General features: G+C 60.8%; 11 protein-coding genes across 11 annotated transcripts; 7 read left to right on the top strand and 4 right to left on the bottom strand.

Moving 5' to 3' along the window:
- Positions 1-60: 60 nt before the first annotated feature.
- Positions 61-1536, top strand: FA10DRAFT_264731 (Pantoate-beta-alanine ligase). Its single transcript, XM_025520770.1, has 2 exons — positions 61-435; positions 492-1536. The coding sequence occupies exons 1-2, from the start codon at positions 120-122 to the stop codon at positions 1400-1402; spliced, it is 1227 nt and encodes a 408-aa protein (XP_025381361.1). The 5' UTR covers positions 61-119; the 3' UTR covers positions 1403-1536.
- A 25-nt stretch (positions 1537-1561) lies between these two features.
- FA10DRAFT_264730 (ribosome recycling factor) lies at positions 1562-2883 on the top strand. Its single transcript, XM_025520769.1, has 3 exons — positions 1562-2265; positions 2349-2618; positions 2688-2883. The coding sequence occupies exons 1-3, from the start codon at positions 1636-1638 to the stop codon at positions 2769-2771; spliced, it is 984 nt and encodes a 327-aa protein (XP_025381360.1). The 5' UTR covers positions 1562-1635; the 3' UTR covers positions 2772-2883.
- FA10DRAFT_299471 (hypothetical protein) lies at positions 2754-4042 on the bottom strand. Its single transcript, XM_025524730.1, has 2 exons — positions 3421-4042; positions 2754-3347 (listed from the first exon to the last, which is right to left on the bottom strand). Exons 1-2 carry the CDS (start codon positions 3910-3912, stop codon positions 2892-2894), a joined length of 948 nt encoding a protein of 315 aa, XP_025381359.1. The 5' UTR covers positions 3913-4042; the 3' UTR covers positions 2754-2891.
- A 77-nt stretch (positions 4043-4119) lies between these two features.
- FA10DRAFT_277778 (hypothetical protein) lies at positions 4120-5149 on the top strand. The gene is made up of 2 exons (XM_025523401.1): positions 4120-4724; positions 4785-5149. Exons 1-2 carry the CDS (start codon positions 4196-4198, stop codon positions 5111-5113), a joined length of 858 nt encoding a protein of 285 aa, XP_025381358.1. The 5' UTR covers positions 4120-4195; the 3' UTR covers positions 5114-5149.
- On the bottom strand, positions 5090-6672 carry FA10DRAFT_248741 (putative xylitol dehydrogenase). Its single transcript, XM_025519503.1, has 3 exons — positions 6315-6672; positions 5980-6255; positions 5090-5904 (listed from the first exon to the last, which is right to left on the bottom strand). The coding sequence occupies exons 1-3, from the start codon at positions 6461-6463 to the stop codon at positions 5187-5189; spliced, it is 1143 nt and encodes a 380-aa protein (XP_025381357.1). The 5' UTR covers positions 6464-6672; the 3' UTR covers positions 5090-5186.
- A 142-nt stretch (positions 6673-6814) lies between these two features.
- FA10DRAFT_264727 (hypothetical protein) lies at positions 6815-7382 on the bottom strand. The gene is made up of 2 exons (XM_025520768.1): positions 7297-7382; positions 6815-7217 (listed from the first exon to the last, which is right to left on the bottom strand). Exons 1-2 carry the CDS (start codon positions 7326-7328, stop codon positions 6839-6841), a joined length of 411 nt encoding a protein of 136 aa, XP_025381356.1. The 5' UTR covers positions 7329-7382; the 3' UTR covers positions 6815-6838.
- A 151-nt stretch (positions 7383-7533) lies between these two features.
- On the bottom strand, positions 7534-8566 carry FA10DRAFT_42308 (hypothetical protein). Its single transcript, XM_025525474.1, has 2 exons — positions 8402-8566; positions 7534-8325 (listed from the first exon to the last, which is right to left on the bottom strand). Exons 1-2 carry the CDS (start codon positions 8476-8478, stop codon positions 7686-7688), a joined length of 717 nt encoding a protein of 238 aa, XP_025381355.1. The 5' UTR covers positions 8479-8566; the 3' UTR covers positions 7534-7685.
- A 183-nt stretch (positions 8567-8749) lies between these two features.
- Positions 8750-12771, top strand: FA10DRAFT_264725 (hypothetical protein). The gene is made up of 2 exons (XM_025520767.1): positions 8750-9064; positions 9171-12771. The coding sequence occupies exons 1-2, from the start codon at positions 8981-8983 to the stop codon at positions 12666-12668; spliced, it is 3582 nt and encodes a 1193-aa protein (XP_025381354.1). The 5' UTR covers positions 8750-8980; the 3' UTR covers positions 12669-12771.
- A 245-nt stretch (positions 12772-13016) lies between these two features.
- On the top strand, positions 13017-13843 carry FA10DRAFT_299465 (hypothetical protein). The gene has a single exon (XM_025524729.1). The coding sequence runs from the start codon at positions 13083-13085 to the stop codon at positions 13446-13448; it is 366 nt and encodes a 121-aa protein (XP_025381353.1). The 5' UTR covers positions 13017-13082; the 3' UTR covers positions 13449-13843.
- On the top strand, positions 13537-13891 carry FA10DRAFT_42304 (hypothetical protein). The gene has a single exon (XM_025525473.1). The coding sequence runs from the start codon at positions 13625-13627 to the stop codon at positions 13823-13825; it is 201 nt and encodes a 66-aa protein (XP_025381352.1). The 5' UTR covers positions 13537-13624; the 3' UTR covers positions 13826-13891.
- Positions 13892-13924: 33 nt separating this feature from the next.
- FA10DRAFT_264724 (NAD(P)-binding protein) lies at positions 13925-15333 on the top strand. Its single transcript, XM_025520766.1, has one exon. It carries the CDS (start codon positions 13995-13997, stop codon positions 15108-15110), a length of 1116 nt encoding a protein of 371 aa, XP_025381351.1. The 5' UTR covers positions 13925-13994; the 3' UTR covers positions 15111-15333.
- The last annotated feature ends 270 nt before the right edge of the window (positions 15334-15603 follow it).

Genomic DNA, 15603 nt, shown 5'->3' with positions numbered 1-15603 from the left:
CCCACGTGGATCCATTTAGGCGGGCTAAAGAGGTAGGAAGACTGACTACCTTGACTTTCCCCCACTTCCAACTACCTCTCGCTCCTCGCACGGGCTCATATTCCGAAGAGAAGGGCACGATGCTGTCTCGGTCGCAGGCGGCCTTTAGGCTGCGGCTATCTGCTTCGCGAGTTTCGATCGTGGGAGCGGCGCGACTTCGACCGAGGACGAGCCTGGCCCCAGTCCCTGCTTCCCAATTCCACAGCTCGACACGGCGACATTTCACAGCGCCCTCTGCCACCCTTCGTCAGAGCCAGGAGCTTCCCAAAGCTCCCTTTCCGATCTTTACGACTGTGAATGACTTTCGGACATGGCGCAAAAAGGCTGAAAAGGAGGGCAAGACGGTCGGCTTCGTGCCCACCATGGGTGCTCTCCACGACGGCCACCTCTCCCTCGGTGAGTGGCCTAGGTTGAGAGAGCATCCTTTTGAGCTTCTGCTAACCGACACTCAGTCAAGGCATCGCTAGCAGAGAATGACCTGACGGTCGTCTCGATCTTTGTCAACCCGGCCCAGTTTGCCCCGACCGAGGACCTTGCCGCGTACCCGCGCACGCTCCCCTCCGACATCGAGGCCCTCGAGAAGCTCGCCGCAGGGTCCGCGACGTCTCCTTCTTCTTCTTCTTCCTCCTCCTCCCACGGCGGCATCGCCGCCATCTTTGCGCCCACCGTGACGGAAATGTACCCGTCGCCCGACGGCAAGGCCTTTACGCAGCACGTGGCCGACCAGGTCGGCGCCTTTGTCGAGGTGCACGGCCTGCAGCACGAGATGGAGGGCGCCTCGCGGCCGACGTTTTTCCGCGGCGTGGCCACTGTCTGCACGAAGCTGTTTCACATTGTCGCGCCGCACCGGGCCTACTTTGGCCAAAAGGACATCCAGCAGGCCATTCTCCTTCGCCGGCTCGTGCTGGACCTCTGCTTTGCGCACCCCGAGGGCCCAGAGGCTGTCAGGGTCCTGCCTACCTCGCGCGACCCCGGCGATGGGCTGGCGCTGAGCAGCAGAAACGCGTACTTGACGCAGAAGGCGAGGCCGTACGCCACGGCGCTCTACAAGGCCCTCCAGGCTGGCCAAGCAGCGTGGGAGCAGCATGTCCAGGGGCAGGGTCAAGAGAGAGTCGCAGAGACGCTTAGAAGAGCAAGAGAGGTGGCTCAGCAGGAGGCAGAGCGGGCAGCAGAGGACGGCATCCAGATCGACGTCCTGTACATCAGCCTCAACGACCCCATCTCGCTCGGCTCGCTCGAGGGAGCGACGGGCGACGGGGGCAAGCGGGGCGCGATCCTCAGCGGGGCCGCCATGATCAAGGACGGTCCCGACGGGCGGGCGACGCGGCTGATTGACAATGTACTCTTGGGATTCGCAATGTGAAGCACTCATCAACGAAGCGATGCTTTAGCGAGCGACTGTAGAACGAGTGCTATGCTACCCAGTTGAACCGACGAGGGAGTTAGTCGCGTGCTTGCTTGCCTTTTTTTTTCTCTTCTTCCAAAAGTGGAGCAGCGCAAAGAGGATTTTCCGTAGACCTCCCCCTTCGTCTGTCTGACCTGGGCAACCACACTCGACCCTCTTCTTTTTTTTTTGCTGCACTGAAGCTCAGAGCGATGCGAGCACCTACGCTGCTCGCGAGTACCTCATTGCGGTCTGCAGCAGCAGCAGCAGCTGCAGCGCCGCAGCGATGGGTGCCTCTCCGGCGCACGCTGCACGCGACGCCAGCGCTGCCCAAGTCGAAGCGGTCGCAGGTGACAACGCCGGCGCCCGCTGCGCCCGACGAGGTGCCGGTCATCAAGACGCGCGGCAAGGGTGCCAAGGGCGCTTCGTCGACGCCCAAGGGAGCGCGGTCGAAGCACGGGGCCAAGGGCCAGGCCATGGACGATGCAGAGGAGGGAGACGGAGGCGAGGGCAGCAGCAGCACAAGGAAGACGACGACGACAGATGCGTCGCTGCCCAATGAGCGCTTCGACGAGGCGGCACTCAAGGCGAATATGGCACGCGCCGTGAGCCGGTGTCGCGAGACGGTCGCGCATATGGTCGGCTCGCATGGCCGCGCGGACCCCAGCCTGCTCGACGGCATTCGCGTCTCCTTTACGGGCACGCGCCAGGCCGACGCGACGGCCGGCGATGCCACGAGTGGGACCAAGGTCGAGGGCGACGGCCAGGAGTACAGCCTGCGCGACTTTGCCACCGTCGGCGTGCGCGATGGCGCACTGATTGTCACATGTTTTGATGCCGAGGTGAGGAAGGAGGGTTGGCTGCTCAGTATCTCCTACACACCCTTACTGACGATGGACCTCGTCGTGACATACACCCCTCACAGTCGGTCAAGCAGGTCGAGCGAGCCATCTATGCGGCGCACCCGCAGCTGGGCCTCACGCCACAGCAGACAAACGAGGAGGGCGTGCTCCGCATCCCCGTCCCGCGCCCGACGGCCGAGACGCGCGCGCAGCTCGTCAAGGACATCAATCGCGTCTGCGAGAATGCCCGCGTGTCGATCCGCTCGGCCCGGCACGCGGCCCAGAAGCAGATCAAGGAGGACACGCGGACAAAGGTCGTGGGGTCCAGCGAGGCCCAGCGCGAGATGAAAAAGGTGGGTCTGTTTACCCCCCTTTTGACAAGAGGAGAAGCAACGTTCAACTTACCACCTCTATATGCGCAGATGGAAGAAGAGACAAAGAAGAGAGCAGCCGAGGTGGAACAGCTGTTTGAGCAGACGAAGAAGAGAATCGAGCAGGGACAGTAGTATTACCAGAGCGGCTCTCTACTTACTGGAGCGGCTGTCTTATTATTACTAGAGCGACTCTCTCTCTAAGGGTATGAATGTATACTTTTGGCAAGGGTTTCACTGCTGAGGCCTACTACTCTAGAACGGCGACCGGCCGATTCTGCGCGCGAGAATGGAGCGGTGCTGTCCGGCGAGGAAGCGCTGCCGCTGCAGGAGCACAAAGAGGGAGACGAGCGCAATGACGAGATTGAGGCCCACGAACTCGCCATAGTCCCATGTCTCGCCCTCGATCGACCGTCCGCAGACCTGGTAGCCGCGGTAGACGGAGTCTCCCAGTGCTGGCGGCGGCGATGGTGGAGCGCTGCTCTCTGCCCTGGCATCCAACGGCATGGGCCCTTTCTCTTCTGTCGCTGCCGCCACCGGACTCGTTGTTGCGTTTGTCCCGTCTGATGACAGCGGCTCGACGTCCAATCCGACGCGAAAGATGTCCTCAGTGGTGCCTGCGACCCATTGCGAGAGGAGCGAGGCATTGAGCAGCCGCCTGCACTCGACCGGCGCCTTGTTCCCATATGGCTGGCAGAACGGCCTCATGATCTGTGTGTGTGTCGCCTTTGTCACAGTTGCCGCCGGCGAAGGGAGCGATGATGCACCGTCCATCCAGACTCACCTCGTCAGCGGAGCATGGCTTGCATGCGCCCGCGCTCCTGCAGAGCCATCCCGGGTCCCCGCCTCCCTTGCTCGATGTGGCATCGATGGGTGCAGACGATGACGATGATGACGAGGAGGAGGAAGACGACGGGAAGGATGAGCCGTGATCGACCTGTGCGCCCATCAGCCGCAGCCTCTCCCGTTCGGCCTCTCTCAGCTTCTGCTTCTTGACACTGTACACGTCCCCATACAGGGGCCACCGCCCGTGGTAGCCCGCGACGGGCACTGCGCCGCCAGCGCCCTCGTCGTCCCACTTGCCGCCCCCAATGAATATCTCGTCTGGCTTGATGGCGCTCTTTCCTTTGCTGCTGCTGCTGCTGCTGCCGCCGCTGCTGTTGCTCCACCACCACGAAGACGACGACGCGGCGACGGGGGGAGAAGGAGCACGGTCATTGCTGCTCGCCTCGGGGACAAAGCCCGTGCCGAAGCGCGACGTGTCGATGCTCGACATTGTCTTGCCGCACTCGGATACGCTTCCCTGCTGATTGTAGCCTCACTGCTATGTAGCCTCACTGCTGATGGCGAGCAGAACGAGTGCAGCGCTCCTTGCGCTTCGACGGGGCAAGCTTGTCCGCACGTGTTTTGGATGGAGGGACAAAGCAAAAAGTCTAAAATCGGCTTCTGAGATCCTTCGAAAGCTCTTTTTTTCCGCCGCTGCTGGGAGCTCCGAAGCTAACAACATCATCAACGACGACAAAGCCCCGGGGGCAATCGTTGATACGCAGCAGCAGAAGATGACGACGAGCCGGTTCCGCGCGAATCTTCCCGCGCTGCTGCTGCTCACGGCCGTCACCTCGCTGGCCTACAACCGCGCCGTGCTGGAGCGGTCGCGGACTGAAGCGCGCCGGACCCACGTCCAGCAGCTCGCCGTGCTCCAGCAGCTCCTGGGCGCGACCACGTCATCGGCGGCGCCGCTCTCTGCCGACGAGCGAAAACGGCTAGCGCGGCGCTGTGAGGCACTCCAGCTGCAGCCTGCTCGCCTGGGTTTCCGTCCCGAGGACCTGCCCGACGACGAGGAGCGCGCGGCGCTCGCGCGTGCCCGGCGCGCACAGGAGACGAGCTGGGCCGAGGCGCTCTTTGGCGGCGGCGAGAGCCTCGTGCGCGCGCGGGCGGCCATGGGCAGAGCGATGGACGAGATCAGGAGCGCTGTCAGCGGTGTTCGTCCGGCTTCGGCCTCGGCTTCGGCGACGTCGACGACGAGCAGAGGAGGCGTGGGGGAGGAGTCGAGCGATGATGCCGAGAAGGAATTGGAGTGGATCAGAGGTGAGTGTCTCTCTTCTCTTTTCTTGTTAGAGATAGACGGCTGATGCAGATCCAATGTAGCTCTCGAGGAGGAGAGTGCTCCTGCTGTGCAGGCGACAGAGGCAAGACCAGAGCCAAACACAAGACCGCATGAAAACGTCGCACGAGCAGCAGTGGCAGCAGCAGCAGCAGCAGCGACAACAGCGGCACCACAGCGAGGTGGAGATGAGGCTAAGGGGAAAGGTTGGACGATGGAATGGAACGTTTTTGGTTTTGGGTCAGGAAAGCAAACGCTGGTGCCGGCTTCTGCGCCGCCGAGGAGGGAGCAAGAGAGGGAGACGGCGAACGACAAGAAGGAGAAGAGACCAGCAGGGACTAACACCATTGCAGGCAAGCGAGTGTATTTGTAATTTTGTCTTGTAGTAAAGAAGAGGGGGTGCGCATACATCATTGATTGTCCCAGAGCATCTATTCTAAACAACCTCACTCGTCCTCATCGATGATGAGCGTCTTGACTGAGAACTTGGACCGGTCAGCGGCGTGCTCAACGGCTTCCTTTGCGCGCTCGAGAGGGAAGCGCGAGGTGACGATGCGCTTGACGTCGATCTTGCCCGCGGCGACGAGACGGATGGCGCGGGGCCAGGTGTCGCGGTAGCGAAAGAGGAACTTGATGTTGATCTCGTTGGTCGAGAGATGCATAAATGGGATCGTCTGCTCGCTCTTGCCCACACCAATGATGAAGAGCAAGCCTGCGGGCTGCGTAGCATACGACGCCACAGCAATGCTCGACTCGACGCCCGTGCACTCCATCGTCACCGCCGGCATCACCTCGCCGTTGTTGCCCGTGCCCCCGACGCCCTGGGTAGCCTGGGTGAAGGCGGCGATGATGTCCTGGGCCGTGTCGATGGGCGCGCGCTTGGGGTCGATCAGCAGCGGGACGACGTCGGGCACGAGCTGCTTGGCAAAGTCGAGGCGCTCCTTGCTGAGATCAGTAATGACAATGGGGCTGCACCCGGACGCCTCGGCGCAGAGCAGCTGTACGACACCGATGGGCCCAGCACCCGTGATGAGGACGGGCATGCCGAGGCGCAGCTCTGCGCGCATCGTGGCGTGCAGGCAGACGGAGAGGGGCTCGAGGAGCGCAATCTCGGCAAACGTCATTGTGTCGGGCACCTTGTGCAGCCAGCCAGCCGGGTGGACACTTCGTTATCACAAAAGTGGTATGGACGTCAGCGGACGAAGAGAACAGGACACGCACACACGCATATATACTCACTGGTAGCGCGTGAGGGTGCCATCGGCGGGGGGCACAGAGTAGAAGTCGACGGTGGGGCAGAGATTGTACTGGCCGGTCCTGCAGTAGGAGCACGTCGACTTGCCACAGGGCACGCCCGGCTCGATGGCGACCCTGTCGCCGACGCTGACGTTGGTGACGCCCTCTCCCAGGGCAATGACGACGCCCCCACTCTCGTGGCCCAGGGCCGTCTCGCCTGTGATCTTCCACGGGCCCAGACCGGCGTGTTGCCAAAAGTGAACGTCAGAGCCGCAGACGCTGCAGGACATGAAGTGAGTGAGAAGCACGTAGCAACCGATCCCTTCGTTTCAGCTCACCCAGTGGCCCGGACATGGACGAGAGCCTGGCCAGGGCCGGGCTTGGGCGCCTCGGACTTGACGAGGACGAGCTTGGCCTCGTGCGTGGCCTTGAGCGTCAGGTTTTCCTGCAGCGCCTTGCTGCTCGTTGTGTCTGCAGTGGGTGCCATTGTTTCGTCTATAGTGGAAGGAGGATGGGGATTTGAATGTAAGAGAGAAAGGATGCGTGCGAGAAAGGCGAGCTTTCTTCTGCTTCCCCCTCTTTCCCCCCGCGTCCACTGCGCCGAACGCTGGCTGCACTTTCTTGCGGTGCCTCCACTGTCGTGTGCAGACAGGAGAGATCTCCGAGATACTCACGTGCTCTTCGGCAATCTTCTTCCTTGGTCGTCGTCTCCTGCTTCTCGTGACGAGGAGCCGGACGCTCTTCTCACACACAATGAATGCCTGTTGGGGCAGCCAACAGATTCGGCCTTGTGGGGCAAAAGCTCAGGCAAGCAGAGAAAGAACAATTGACTAAATATGGCATTCCTCTATCGGTGCACGACTTATCGCTTCCCACCGCCGGACCTCTTCTTGGCTCCACCACCACTGCGTGTCGGCGTTGCCGGCAGCCACTCGTTTTCCGGCTGCTGCTGCTGCTGCTGCTTCTTCTGTTTCGCAGTGGGCTCCGGCTCGCCGCGCTTCATGCGCTCCTGGGCTGCCGTGATCTCGTCGGCCGAGACCTCCTCGCCGCGCCGGATCCGCTCCATGATCTCGGGCGGGACCGCGACGCGCTGGACGTTGGTGTGGAAGCCCGGCGCACCCCGCCCCAGGCCCGTCTTGGGGTCGTACTTTTGCGAGCGCCAGCTGTTTGATGACGTCTTGAAAAAGGCTCGGTAGATGATCAGACCGACCACTGGCGCGCCGACGAACACAAAGGCGGGTCTAGCGTGTGGGTGTGTGGGTGTGTAATGGAAGTCAGAGTCAAGCTGGGATAGGAACAAGATTGCAAGCAGAGACGTACAGAAACCAGGATGAAGACGAGAAGGTCGCCATGGCGTGGGTGAAGTCCGATATGTAAATGGTGGTGGTGGTTGTCTGGGATGCATTCACTCAAGTCTACAAATGAAAAATGGCTACGCGTCGCTATGAGAAGAGACGCACTAAAATACATGCATGGGCCTGACATAGAAAGGCAGAGAAGGGGTCCGCATACACTGCTTGCTCGCTCTAATCGTCAAGGACACCGAGCCAGCCGCGGACGATGAGGGGCTCGACCTCGCTCCTCTGCACACGCATACGCTCGCCCTTTCGCAGGTTGATGCTGCCCCGCTCTGTCTGCACATCGCGCGCGTCGCGCAGGGCCTGACATAGAAAGGCAGAGAAGGGGTCCGCATACACTGCTTGCTCGCTCTAATCGTCAAGGACACCGAGCCAGCCGCGGACGATGAGGGGCTCGACCTCGCTCCTCTGCACACGCATACGCTCGCCCTTTCGCAGGTTGATGCTGCCCCGCTCTGTCTGCACATCGCGCGCGTCGCGCAGTGCCATGACGCTGACCATGAGCTCCTTGATCGGTCCCACGTCGGCCTTGTCTGCACTTCGCTGTAGGGGCGCGGCCACATCGACGACGTCGAGAAAGTCGCTCTTGTATGCCGTCACCAGCTGGGCGTACCGCTTGAGCCAGGTAACCTCGTCTGCACTCATCCGCGACCGCAGCGTGCCCCGCTCCACTGCTCCGTCCCTGGCACCGCCGCTTGCTCCTTCGGACCGGCCTTCTTCGATGGCGTCGTCAAAGACTAGCGCGAGACTCCCGCCCTTTTGCCAGAGCTTGGCGCGCAGATGACCGAGTCGCGAGTGGTGGTAGGCCAGCAGGCAGCGCTTGTTTCGCTGTGCGGCCAGGTGGTGTGTCACGAGCTGAGCGGCCAGCGCAGGATCCGAGTCGGCCGCCTCGGCCCCCAGTACCGCCCCGCGCGGGTCGGCAGCGAGCACGGCGGCAATGTGGGCCTGCAGCTGGCGCGTCTCGAGGAGCACGAGCCGGACAAGCTCCTCGCTGTTGATGACACGCGCCCGTCTCCACACGTCAGCAGTCGTGGTATTATTTTTTCCCACGTCAGAGCCACACTCACTTGTATGGTTTCAGGGTGTTGTTGAGCTCCGAGGCCTTGGCCTCCTGGACCAGCTTCAAGGCCAAGTCGCCAAACATGGCTCGCTCTGTTGTTTTATAAAAGGAGAAGAAGCAGAGAGGCGCTGATGGCCCGCGCGAGTCTTTTCTCTCTCTCTCTCTCGCTTTTCCTCTTTTCTGGAACGCGTCGAAAGCGAGAGAGAGGCACCAGCGTACGTATCTGCGATCACGATCCAAATGAATAGTTGTATTCAGAGCCTAAATTCGGATACAATTTCCCTTCCTGAGAACATTTTGGCAGTCATAATTAGTGTGTGAGAGTGAGTGGTGAACAGGACTTTAATCTCACCATCCAAAGAGCCTCTCTCTCCCTCTCCTTTTCTCTCCCTCTCTTTCCTTCCTTTCCCGGTCGTACTCTTTCCTACCCTTACCGTCTTCCGCGCTGGAGGGGGGCTCTCTCTGTCTCTCTCTCTCGAGATCCTCTGCCCACCCCAGCCTCACCAGCATAGACTGTGTTCCTTTCCCATCCTAGAGACACGACGAAGAGGCACAGCAGGGCGGACCTGCCTCATCCTCAACGACGATGCCGCACGGCCAATTTGCGCCGCTGCTTAGCCTCGCGGCCCACTGGCATTCCTGCGAGGGCGAGGTGCCGCCGCCGATGGTAGTGAGTGTGGTTCTCCGCGCGCGCAACGCAATGTTGTTTGACGCGCTCGATTCACCGAGGGCTGGGCTGGGCTGACGCACTCCACCTGCTGCGACCGCGATCACAGGGCGCCTCGCTCACACTCGTAGACAGCGGTCCGCACGCAGGCCAGGCCTACCTCTTCGGAGGCCGACTTGCCTCGACGCGAAAGCTGACAAACGATCTCTATGAGCTCAACCTCACGACGCTGCGCTGGCGCAAGCTCTTTGCGGGCAGCGAGGCAGACGATGCGCCCGGCCCATCCTCTCCATCCTCGTCGTCCTCGTCTCCGTTTGCGTCGTCATCCAAGCAGCCGATCCAGCGCTACTTCCACTCGTGCGACCTCTGGAAGAACAAGCTCGTCGTGTTCGGCGGCATGGGCTTCCACAAGGACAAGGCCGATGGGGGCGCAGGCGCAGGCGCCGAGGGGAGCAAATCCGCAGACAAGAGGGCGGCGGACCCACAGGCGTCCCTCTTTGTTCTCAACGAGGTCATTGCCTTTGACCTCGACACGGGCGAATGGGATCTCGGCTTCGACAAGTCCTCTGCTGCTTCTTCTTCTTCTTCTTTCAGCAACGAGGCCGAGGAGGAAGAGACGAAATTGCCAGACCCGCGCTATGCGCACCTCTCGTCCCTGACGGGCTCGTCGCTCGTCATCATTGGGGGCCAGAGCGCGTCGAACCAGTACATCCAGGAGATCAACGTCTTTGACCTCGAAAAGAGGCGGTGGACTCTGAGCCACCAGTTCCTCAAAATGTGCGGAAGCTATCGAAGCTTGGCTGCAGGTCCCAAGCTGGTTGTTCAGTCGCCAAAGTCGAAGGATGCAGGCAAGGCAAATGGGGACCACGACCACTCTCTGATGCATGCAGGAGTATCAGCGTCAGCGTCAGCAGCAGCGCGAAATCGTGCGGGAAGCATCGCCTCATCAGCGCTCTCGAAGTCGGCCACTTCTGATGCGACATCGTCGAACGCCCAACGCCTGTCTTCAGGCAGCCATGCGCCATCGATGGCCATGTCCCTGACCGACTACCTTCCCATGAGCGTGCGGCCCACGGCAGAGGATGGCACGGAGGAGCCCTTGCCGGTGTTTGTGTACTCCAACTACAACTTCACCGACGTGAAACGAGAACTGGAGCTGGTCCGGCTGCCCTCTGCGATACCCAACGGCCTGCTGTCGGGCAGAGATCGCCGCGCATCGTCGGCCAGTGAAGACTCAGAGCTGGATGGGGAGGTGTCGAATCCACTAGCAGCAGCGGCGGCGGCGGCTGCGGCGACAGCAGCGTCGACAAGGCCAGGTGCGGCGGCGGCGAAGAAGAGGAAGGACATCACCATCGAAGACCGGTCTTTTGCCATGACGGGCACTTCATTCCCTCCGGGCCTTCGCTTTCCCACCGGCGCTGTCCTGGGCAACCACTTTATCATCTCGGGCACCTATCTGGCCAACACCTCACAGACGTTTGCCATCTGGGCCCTCAACACCACCACCATGGTCTGGACTCGGCTCGATGTCGGGAGCAGCCTGACCCAGGGATCCTGGAATCGCGCCGTGCTCTGGCCGAGCCAGAACCGGCTCGTTGTCTTTGGTAATCGGCAGAGAGACCTCGTCGCCGACTACAACCACCGACAGTCCAACTTTGACGACATTGTCGTCATTGAACTCGAGGCCTGGGGTATCCACCAAGCACCCATGCGGCCTGTGGGGGACAACAGCAACATGGAGATGGGCCTGGAAAAGCTGATGGCGAGCGCCGTGGGCAGCCTGGGTGCTGCTCTCGGCGCTCGCGATCCCGTCGAGGAGCTCGCGTCGCCGCTGAGCTTTGGGGGCCGAGGCGACTTTGAGATTGTATGCTCCGACGGCATGCGGCTGGGATGCGATCGCATCGTGCTCGAGAAGCGGTGGCCGTGGTTCCTGTCAAAGATCCGCGAGTACAAGACAGAAGCGAGAAGGGTCGCGAGGAATATGAGTTCGTCCTCGTCGAGGAGACGAACAGATCAGCTCAAGGCGGTTCTCGAATCTGATGAGGAGGATGATGAGGGAGAGGACGACGAGCGGCAAGGGAATGCAAAGGTGCCTCTTCATCGCCTTCTGCCATTGCCAGGCGCGAGGGGGAATGACCCTCGGCTTCTACCGAGACAACTGGTGATTGGCGAGCCGGCGCCCGTCATGCTCGCTCTCCTCCAGTTCTTCTACACGCGGTGTATCTGCACGGCCCTGCAGCGGCATCCTGCCGTGGTGGCTGCGCTGCTCATTGCAGCCAAGGTCTACCAGCTCGACGAACTCCAACGATGGGCCAAGCACGCGGCGCATGTCTGTCTCTCCACCGAACTCTCCGTCCCTGTTTCTAGCAGCGATGCCAACTCAGCGGGTGGGACGCCCACCTCTGCAGTCAGTGCGACCCACGACCGAGGCCTGGCTCCCATGGAGAGACATCGCCTCGCCGTCGTCATCTACGAGACGGCGACCATGTGTGGCCACGAGGCGCTCCAGATCCGGGCACTGAGAATCGTCATGTCGGTTTCCAAGTGGGTCCAACGAACCTCGTCACACCCTCACGCCGCGCTCGATGGCAAGCACGGCCTGTCGCACGCAACACCAGTCATGGCAAGCGCAACGCAGGGTCCACACGACGGCGAGACTGGCATGATGAGCCCAGCGGTCAACGAGACTCCGGCCATTGCATCTATGACTTGGAGCTCAATGGGTCGAGAGGAGGACGTCTCTTCCTCTGGTATGCCCCACCCCGCCGAGATCATGCTCCACCACCACCACCACCATCCAGCGGACAGCGCGAGCGAGGCACCATCGGAAACGGACACCGACACCGATCTTAGTGGTGCCAGGAACACCTCTTCGAAGATCGAGAGGATGCTCGGCATCAGTGCCGGTCAACAGTTGAATGGAAATGCCTTGAGCAAGGCAGAGAGGACGCTCGGCATTGAGGCAGCACCGTCGAGGCAGCAGCAGCAGCAGCAGCAGCAGGCATTGCCTGGCTCAACCTCGAGTCGGCTAATCGACCAGAGGAGGCCGAGTGCGACGCAGACGTCGTCGATGCTCTCTGTCAAGACGAGCAGCACGTCGAGCAGCAGTCGCAAGCGATTCAGCATCTTTGGAAGAAGCACAAGCGACAAGCTGCCGCCGAGCCCTACCTCTTCGGAGAGGCAGCTCGTGGACGCGGAAGGGCAGCGGACAGGCGCAACTGCCGACTCGCGCAATCTCACGAGGGTGCCGACGGGGGAGAACGGGCAATCGTACGACTCGGGCCGGACCGCCTTGCCAGCGGGTGCGCGAAGCAACGGTGTCGTCGCCGGAACCGGTGCAGCAGCGGTGCCACAGGGTTCCAGATCGACAAAGTGGACGGGCTCCGGCGCGCAAGCTTCCTCGGACTCGCCCGCATCGTCCTCTCCGGCGACTAGGGTCATGAAAGTACCAGCACCGATCCAGACGCATCGACGGCCCTCGGTGGCGACAAAGGGCAGTCCCAGGTTCAGAGACAGCCCCGGGCCATCAACGCCCACGTCGACGAAGAGCGGTCAGCTGAGCGAGAACGACAAAGCCATCCTGCATAAGATGTCGAGCTTCGTCTGACCTGGCTGCCGAATTCCCCTGGTTTTTTCTGTACCAATTCTCTCTCTCTCTCTCTCTCTCTCTCTCTCTCTCTCTCTCTCTCTCTCTCTCTCTCTCTCTCTCTCTTAACCCACCTACCCTTGTAACAAGATTGTCACTGTCACTCTGGAGCTGCTCATACCTATGCGTCTCGTCTGTCATTCTGCACATCTTTGCAATCGCTCATCAGTAACGACCCATGTACTGCTAAGAGTAGTAGTAGTGGAGCAACGCGCGTGATTATCTAATCGAGAGAGGAAGAGTGCATGCACTTAGTAAGTTTGAGAAAGGGGAGAAAGGAAGAACCGCCCGTCCCAGGTTGCTGCAGCTCAAGCCGAGAGCGACGCTGACAAGGCCTATTGGCGACCGCGCGACCGACGTACGGACCGACGAACGATGGCGACGACGATTGACGCGCCGGATCGGATCGGCAAGGACAACACGCTGACGGCCAAGCTCGCGGGGCTGGACCCGCTCGATGCGGCCCGGCGCCTGGGCGACGGCCGGGTGCCGTGTGCGCGGAGCAGCCTGCTGCTGGGCATGGGCACGGCTGGCGCCGTGGCGGGCGTCGGCCTCGTGGCGCGGCGCGGCATGCTGAGGAGCGCCAATTGGGGCGTGGGGGCGTTTGTGTTTGTGAGCCTTGTCAGTTGGCATACGTGCCGCAGCGCAAGGCGGCAGGAGGCCAAACGGATGAAGGTCATCGTCGAGGACTTTCAGAAGAAGCGGGGGGAGCGGGCAGCGGCGGCAGGCGAGGGCCGGTGAGGAGGAGACCCATTCGAGCGCAAGAAAGGCGATGTAGTGCTCGATCGAGGTTGGGCTCTGCAAATTGAAGAAGTCGTCCGGAAGCCCCCAGCACCGAAGCCAGGGGTGAAGACGAGCGCGCGACTTCAAGTCAGCAGGGGCCTGCGCTGAGGAATGGACCCTCAGTCAAGCCATAGATGTGGAAGGATCTGATATCAGAAGAAGATCAAGAACGAACAAGAACAGCAGAGAGGAAAGGACAGACGCTGCGAAGGAGGCGAAAGATGGCCCTGCTCTCAGTAACACGATGTATAGTACCACGATTCATACACTTCTTATCAATGGAGCTCCCCCTCTGGGACAGTCGAGAGTCTCATGTCTCGACTTCTGAAGAGTAATACACCCTTTCAACTCTCGTGCGCAATGTGCGGTGACAGCTGTGAATCGCGCCTGATAAACTCGTGAGGACGCCCTGGGACGCTATCAATTTTTTGGCTCCTCCACCCCTCAAGGCGAGAGCGGGTGCCTCGACTTTCTTGCTTTGCCCAGCCGTCGTCACTCGCAATTATGGCGTCCAAGCTTCTCGTTCTGTCCGGCGCCGAGGTCGGTGCCATCATAGAGAAGCACCTGCCAATCAACAGTGTCCTCGAAAACCAGGCGAGCGTATTCAAGGCGCTCCATGCTCGTCTCGAAGAGATCGACAATCCCCTGCGGACGGCTGTCCGGGCGCCCAATCACACGGGGCTCTTTATGCCGAGCCGGTTAGGCCCTCACACGACATGCAAGGTCGTCTGTGTGCCCAATGCCGAGAGCAAACAGAGGGGTCTACCGGCCTCGACGATGCTCCTCGACGGCGAAAGTGGACGGACGCGGGCATTCATCAATGCAGCCAAGCTGACGGCTCTGCGCACGGCCGCTGGCTCGATGCTAACCACGAGAGCGCTTGAAGCTCTGCGAAGAGATGGAGGAAAGGGTCTGTCCCACATCGTGCTGTTTGGGGCTGGTCAGCAGGCTGTCTTTCACGCCCTGCTCCTCGTTCAAATCACACGACAACAGAGCGATGCCGAGATGCACCTCAATTTCGTCGTGCGAAAGAGAGAAGAAGATCTGCAGCAGGACATCCGAAACAACTTGGATTGGCTTCGACATCAAGTGAAGGACCTACACGTCGCCATCACGGTCCTCCAGACAAGCGGCGAGAGCCAGGTGGAAGCGGCTGTGCGGCAGGCCAAGGTGCTGGTCAGCGCCGTTCCCTCGACTGCGCCCCTCTTTCCGAGCTCGTGGGTGGCCAGTGGCACGCATGTCATCCTCATTGGCTCCTACAAGCCCCATATGCAAGAAGTAGAGACTTCGCTGATTCACCGCGCCAAGGGAGCACTTATCGTCGATGATGCCGATGCATGTGCGCACGAGGCCGGCGACCTTATCAAAGCCAATGTCGATGCCAAAGACTGCATCTCGCTGGGCGCACTCCTCTCACATTCAACGTTCTCAGACACTTCAAAGCCTCCATCAAGGGATGCTGCACTCAAAGCTCTCCAAGAGCTGGGTGGAAGCTCACGCGACCATGACATTTCCCTCTTCAAGAGCGTCGGCGTCGGGTTACAAGACGTAGCCATTACCTCGCTCGTCGTCGAGACAGCCGAGACAATGGCGGGCATCGGCACCAGGCTTGATTTTTGAGATCTCTTCCCCCCCTCCTCCGTCCCTCTTTGCGCCTCGCCTCGCCTGGTCTCACTGCACCGCACCGCTTCGCTGCGTCTATCGGCATCGGTCTGGCTGTCCAGACCTCGCCCGCGCCCTTATTCCCTTCAAGCCACAGCGCCAGAATAGAAATCACGGGCCGTAGACCAACAACTACTACTAGCTTATTAATGAAATTTGGAAATCACTAATCTCAGAGCTCAAACCTGGGTTACCTTAGCGATTGTTGGAGTGGAGCGAGAGCGCCAGCGGCAGCGCTCTGTTGGTTGGTGCGTCCGTTTAGACAGTAGGGCCTTTCCTCGCCTCTGACTCTCCATCATATCTCATCACGATCGACAACGACCTTTTCCTTTCTTTTTCCCACGCCCAGAACCCTAGTTTCTCCTTCTCTTTCCTCTCCTTTATCCTGCATCGCCGGTCTTGTCGATCCGGACGCTCCTCTGCGAAGTTGTGCAAGCACTCGCCTCGACTC

Source organism: Acaromyces ingoldii, assembly GCF_003144295.1.
Source record: "Acaromyces ingoldii strain MCA 4198 unplaced genomic scaffold FA10scaffold_1, whole genome shotgun sequence".
In the NCBI taxonomy this organism is placed as follows: domain Eukaryota; kingdom Fungi; phylum Basidiomycota; class Exobasidiomycetes; order Exobasidiales; family Cryptobasidiaceae; genus Acaromyces; species Acaromyces ingoldii.
This window is presented reverse-complemented; position numbering and strand designations above follow the sequence as displayed.

Coding starts and splice junctions, on each gene's coding strand:
- FA10DRAFT_264731 (XM_025520770.1), top strand. CDS start 120: ATGCTGTCTCGGTCGCAGGCGGCCTTTAGGCTGCGGCTATCTGCTTCG. Junction 436..491: donor CGACGGCCACCTCTCCCTCG/GTGAGTGGCCTA, acceptor ACCGACACTCAG/TCAAGGCATCGCTAGCAGAG.
- FA10DRAFT_264730 (XM_025520769.1), top strand. CDS start 1,636: ATGCGAGCACCTACGCTGCTCGCGAGTACCTCATTGCGGTCTGCAGCA. Junction 2,266..2,348: donor TCACATGTTTTGATGCCGAG/GTGAGGAAGGAG, acceptor CACCCCTCACAG/TCGGTCAAGCAGGTCGAGCG. Junction 2,619..2,687: donor CCCAGCGCGAGATGAAAAAG/GTGGGTCTGTTT, acceptor CTATATGCGCAG/ATGGAAGAAGAGACAAAGAA.
- FA10DRAFT_299471 (XM_025524730.1), bottom strand. CDS start 3,912: ATGTCGAGCATCGACACGTCGCGCTTCGGCACGGGCTTTGTCCCCGAG. Junction 3,348..3,420: donor AGCCATGCTCCGCTGACGAG/GTGAGTCTGGAT, acceptor ACACACACACAG/ATCATGAGGCCGTTCTGCCA.
- FA10DRAFT_277778 (XM_025523401.1), top strand. CDS start 4,196: ATGACGACGAGCCGGTTCCGCGCGAATCTTCCCGCGCTGCTGCTGCTC. Junction 4,725..4,784: donor GGAATTGGAGTGGATCAGAG/GTGAGTGTCTCT, acceptor GATCCAATGTAG/CTCTCGAGGAGGAGAGTGCT.
- FA10DRAFT_248741 (XM_025519503.1), bottom strand. CDS start 6,463: ATGGCACCCACTGCAGACACAACGAGCAGCAAGGCGCTGCAGGAAAAC. Junction 6,256..6,314: donor GTCCATGTCCGGGCCACTGG/GTGAGCTGAAAC, acceptor CATGTCCTGCAG/CGTCTGCGGCTCTGACGTTC. Junction 5,905..5,979: donor GGCACCCTCACGCGCTACCA/GTGAGTATATAT, acceptor GTGATAACGAAG/TGTCCACCCGGCTGGCTGGC.
- FA10DRAFT_264727 (XM_025520768.1), bottom strand. CDS start 7,328: ATGGCGACCTTCTCGTCTTCATCCTGGTTTCT. Junction 7,218..7,296: donor TCGTCTTCATCCTGGTTTCT/GTACGTCTCTGC, acceptor CCCACACGCTAG/ACCCGCCTTTGTGTTCGTCG.
- FA10DRAFT_42308 (XM_025525474.1), bottom strand. CDS start 8,478: ATGTTTGGCGACTTGGCCTTGAAGCTGGTCCAGGAGGCCAAGGCCTCG. Junction 8,326..8,401: donor AACACCCTGAAACCATACAA/GTGAGTGTGGCT, acceptor TGTCATCAACAG/CGAGGAGCTTGTCCGGCTCG.
- FA10DRAFT_264725 (XM_025520767.1), top strand. CDS start 8,981: ATGCCGCACGGCCAATTTGCGCCGCTGCTTAGCCTCGCGGCCCACTGG. Junction 9,065..9,170: donor AGGTGCCGCCGCCGATGGTA/GTGAGTGTGGTT, acceptor CCGCGATCACAG/GGCGCCTCGCTCACACTCGT.
- FA10DRAFT_299465 (XM_025524729.1), top strand. CDS start 13,083: ATGGCGACGACGATTGACGCGCCGGATCGGATCGGCAAGGACAACACG.
- FA10DRAFT_42304 (XM_025525473.1), top strand. CDS start 13,625: ATGTGGAAGGATCTGATATCAGAAGAAGATCAAGAACGAACAAGAACA.
- FA10DRAFT_264724 (XM_025520766.1), top strand. CDS start 13,995: ATGGCGTCCAAGCTTCTCGTTCTGTCCGGCGCCGAGGTCGGTGCCATC.